At 33.0% G+C, this 4,861-nt stretch overlaps 1 protein-coding gene across 2 annotated transcripts; it reads left to right on the forward strand.

Annotated features, from left to right (window-relative positions):
- Positions 1-1,075: 1,075 nt before the first annotated feature.
- On the forward strand, positions 1,076-4,410 carry LOC136065733 (small ribosomal subunit protein eS21y). 2 transcript variants are annotated; one of them, XM_065769284.1, is made up of 5 exons: positions 1,076-1,174; positions 1,423-1,521; positions 1,642-1,774; positions 4,003-4,083; positions 4,213-4,410. In XM_065769284.1, exons 2-4 carry the CDS (start codon positions 1,472-1,474, stop codon positions 4,066-4,068), a joined length of 249 nt encoding a protein of 82 aa, XP_065625356.1. In that variant the 5' UTR covers positions 1,076-1,174; positions 1,423-1,471; the 3' UTR covers positions 4,069-4,083; positions 4,213-4,410. The 2 variants fall into 2 exon arrangements, with proteins under 2 accessions (XP_065625356.1, XP_065625355.1); XM_065769283.1 differs by having other exon boundaries at positions 4,003-4,410.
- Positions 4,411-4,861: the final 451 nt, after the last annotated feature.

Below are 4,861 nucleotides of genomic sequence, written 5' to 3' on the forward strand. Positions count from 1 at the left end.
TTTTTTTTAAGCTCAATAGAAATAAGCTTGAATATGATCATCTTAACAATATCTTAGCATTCTTAAACACAAAAAAAGTCCAATAAAAAACCAATTTGATCTAAAATCTGGAAAAATAAAATAAAAAGCCCAACAACAAAAAAAGTAGAAATTTGTTAATCTTAAACCTTAGAAAAAACTCATTTAGATGTTAAAAACTTTGAAATAAATCTATCAAATGGGAGGTTAGTGGATGAATGATTACTTAGCTATGTACAGATGTAGCTCTTAGAATTGATAATGAGGATATCATGCAACGATTTCAAAATATGAAATCTCGTAGAAGCCAATTGTAAAACTTTATGTATTTGGTTTTTTTTTTTTTTTAATGATGCCAATATATTCAAGTTCTCGTTTATTTTAAATTTTGTATATTTTATTTTTTTTTATTGACCCTCCCTAGCAAATAATCCTAAAGCCGCCACTGATGAAAACTCAAATGTCACCCTCAAAAAAAAAAGAAATGGATTTATATAATAGAATTTTAGTTTATCTTATTAAAAAACACTATATTTATTTTATACTATTTAAATAAATAGAGGATAAATATGTATTTTTCTTATTAAAAAAACTACATATATTATATACTACTTAAATAGAGGTTAAATATGAACAAGTTCTTATAACTTCTTACACTATTCTGATTAAAACAAAAAACCATTTGCACTAAATTTGATCACAAACCCCTAAACCATCCAAAACTGGTCTTGTTCCGTGCGGGTTTTTCCTGCCTCAAAGAAAGAACATGACAAGAATAGGACACCCCTAATCTGACCCCATCCTGTGTCGTTGCCATTCTTACTTTTTCGCATAGAGGTTAGTGTACAATTAAGCTCATAGAATGGGCTAATTGACATCTACTTTCATTTCCATTTGAACTAATTTTTTTATGGGCTATTGAAGAAAAAGGCCCATATATGAATTTTAATGGAAACTCAAATGGGCTTCAATTCTCCAATTTTTCAGAAAGGAGACACTTTTTGGGTTTTCTATGTAGCTTTTCATATTGTTATATCGTAGGCCCAGTTTTATAGTATATAAATATAAAATTCAGGTTTTACTTTGTCTCTTCGCCAGTGCTTTTGGAAACCCTAGCCTCCTCTCTTCTCTCAAACTCTCTTCTTCGCCTCCACTGGTAAATCTCTCCCCCCCTCTCTCTCTCTCTCTCTGAAAATTCGACCTGAGAGAAAATTAGGGTTTTGTTTGATTATTCGATTGTTCTATGCACTGTAAAGTATAAAGTTATGTTTGTTTGCTTGGAAAAGCTGAAAAAAGAAAAGTATGAAATTTTGGATTGAATATAAATTCCATTTTTTAAAATGTTAGTCAAATTTTTGTGCGATTTTTGATTCGTGTATCAAATTTTCTTCTTTGTTGGTTCAGATAATTAATTATTTAGTGTTTGACACACACAAAAAAGAAAAGCCAAAAGATGCAGAACGAAGAGGGTGTTATCACTGAGCTTTACATTCCCAGGAAATGGTATTGTTGTATTAATAATTCAATACTTTTTGTATTTTGTGTATGTGGGTATGTGTGTTTTTTGCTGAAATAGTAATGGTGAATTTGACATTTGTGGAATGGGATTAAATGTGAATGCAGCTCGGCCACGAACAGGCTGATTACCGCAAAGGATCACGCTTCTGTTCAGATTAATGTTGGGCATTTGGATGAGAATGGCGTCTACAATGGCCATTTCTCCACCTTTGCTCTCTGCGGATACGTCCGTGCTCAGGTTTGTTTTTATTACTTGTCATAACTATTTTTTGTGTGTAGTTTGTATCATGGATGGCTTCAGTTTAGTTTGTAAAAGAGTTTTGGATGGAATTGCTTTGCTTAGCTTGTTTTACGTTGATGAATGCATTGCAGATAATTTCATTTGGGTTAAATTCAAACTTCCCTGAACTTTGAGAAAAGCCAAAATGTGTTGCTAAGTAGGAGATAGAAATTTCCTATTTTTTGTTTCTTTTGTGAATGAAGTCTGTACGTGACTTTGGTGTGGTTAAAATTCGTAGACCATTGTTTTCTTTTGGAAAGTACCCTTTGGAGCCTAGAAGGGAATAACTTAATCTCTTCCTTTTGTTTAGAACACTTGGGTACTGGGTGATGTGTATGGTGTTACTCACATCATTCTAATAACTACTTCATGTTTTTTTTAATTGTCCAATTAAAACATGCTTTATAAGAACAGTACTGCCAATGAGCTCCAGGTCAACTGGCACCCTTGCCAGTGTTAGGTGGAAGGTGAGGTCATGGGTTTAAGACCAATAAAAAAAGAGAGAATATTGAAGCAGTGAAATCAACTATTCATATGAATGCAATCAAATTAAGTTTGAAAATGAACGAGCGAAATCAGAAATTTTTGTGTGCGCTTAGTTAATATTAGTCACTAAGTAGTTTACATAAGATATGGATGCGTTGGTGATGATTAGTAGGCAATGTGTTTCTTTGTTTCTCCCAGTGTGATAATTTGTTGATGTTTGATTAGAGGAAGTGATTCATAAGGTTTGTGCATAGTTTTTCTTGAAAAATTATGTTTGTTTGTCCTTTTTGGTCTTTCCCATTAATTGTGGTAGATGTTACTCTAATGTTATGCGTCCATTACTCTATTGTTCACTTCTGATGGTGACTCTTGAAGTCTGTCTTTGATTGATCTTTTTTGGGTAAAATTGCACTGACCTTCCCTGAGTTTTTCTAAAATTGCATTCACGTTCCCTTGTTTTGAATTGTACACAAGACTACCTGTACTTTTCAAATAAGCTACACTCAATTCACTTGCAGCTTAACACTGTTAAAACTCATTAACACAATTTGATAGATTTATGCCTTTAACCTCACAAATTAAAATTCCTATTTATCAAAAAGTAAATGATACTGAGTTATTGGTGTGTGTGTGTATGCACGTGCGTGCGTTTGGCTTTTTCTGAAGCAAATAGTAGGAAGTGAAGAAAGCAAGGTACAGCTTCTTGATTGGATCTTGATTAGCTAGTGCGATGATCCAATCAAATTATTTACAAAACTTGCAATATTCAACACCAGTATCACTCGCCTGAACTTGACCTTGTTTCTGATAGTTCAGACCCTTTTACTACTGGCACATCCTTTTATTTTAAAGAGATTTTCATTTGGGTTATATTATTTTTATTTCTCTGGTTTGTGAAATATGATTTGAGTAATGTATTTGTTATGTTAGCAAACACACTCTGTCCCTAAACCGTCTTTTTGACAAATGTTTTGAGGCAATTTCTTCGTTTGCGATATTAACAATGAAATTCTAGTATATGTATTTTTATATGCTAGAATTCCCAACTTACTCGACCAATGGTCTTCTTTTGTCTGGCCTTATGGGCACATTAGTTGGGTACATCATTCAATACTATCACAAATAAGTGTGTGGGGTGTGTGCTACTATCAAATTATGTGCCACACTATGGCTGTAATATGAAAAGATTATAATAGGATGATTTGCAGACCAAATTAATTGGTTCAATTAGGGTTGAAAAACTAGAGAATTGGGAATTGGTTCTTAAGAATTTTCATCGGAAGTTTTAACGAATTGAATCAATCAAGGGAGGGTAAAATTGGAATTTTCATCTTCTGTCAATTTTTCTTTTTCTGTGTTTTAACCTTGTTAAGCTGCAAGGGAGGTGAGTGTAGATTATCTTTGAAAAGGGGTCTGTACAATTCGAATTTTGGGGGAGGTTAGTTTAAATTTACTAAACCTCAGGAGAGGTGTGTGCAATTTCTTTTTTTCTANAACATATGTATTAATAGATGCATAGAACTTGTATTTTTTTTGCTTTTACCTGTTTATTTAGCTTGGTTTTTCTAATTCTAGTTTGGCTTTTGCATGAACTCTGCTTTCAAGAATTGCCTTTAGTAATCCATACGTTTTGCATGCATTATGAATTCATATAGATTTGGGTATTTCACTCTTCTGATTTCTTTTATTTTCTTTTGCAGGGAGATGCTGACAGTGGACTGGATCGTCTCTGGCAGAAAAAGAAAGCCGAAGTCCGACAGCAGTAGAGAGAGAGAGAGGGAGTAAATTTTTGTTTCTGAAATTCTGTGATAGGAAAAAGACAATGTGGTCCAAGGACAAACAATTGGATCAGTTCTGTTGTGTTGTTTAGAATGTGGTTCAACTTGAGATGTTTATTGTAGTGTTTTAAGGTACATTTTTACAGATCTTGCTTTGCTCATTAAACAATTGCTGCAGGTTGTGACCAGTTGTGTTTTATTTGTGGATTGTATGGAGGATCTAATTAATGTAGTTAAGAATACTAGTCCTTTATTCTGAAAAAAAAAAAAAAAGAGAGATACAGGTGCTTTAAATAATTATCTGAATGAAGTTATGTTGTATTTGTGACCTGCATTGATCTTAGGTCTGAGATTTTGTTGAAATCCTTAGATTGTTATGAATGTTGCAGTGAGGTTGGACTTTTGAAGGGATCCGTGTATCGGTGATAAGGTTCAATCTAATGATGTGGTGGATATCTGTGTGAGAAATGCGCGGATGATAACCATGGATATATGACTTCGTGAGTATGGTTCAGCTTTTTTATTTTGTGCTTTTTGAAAAAGTGGGGGTCTAAAAAGTGCAGTATGAAATTGGGCTTTTTGTAAAAGCTGAGTGTTTGGTAAAATCTGTTAAAAAATGTTTTTTGAAAAAGTTGAGAGCCTGTTTGGTTGGTTAGTTCTAACTAATATTTTCACATTTTAAACAACTCTTTATGCATGTCAATATACTTTTTTATTCATATGTATATCAAAAATACTCAAACAATATTACTCAAACTAACCAACCAAACAGGCCCAGAGT

Source organism: Quercus suber, unplaced genomic scaffold (assembly GCF_002906115.3).
Source record: "Quercus suber isolate HL8 unplaced genomic scaffold, Cork oak 2.0 scaffold_1103, whole genome shotgun sequence".
NCBI lineage: Eukaryota > Viridiplantae > Streptophyta > Magnoliopsida > Fagales > Fagaceae > Quercus > Quercus suber.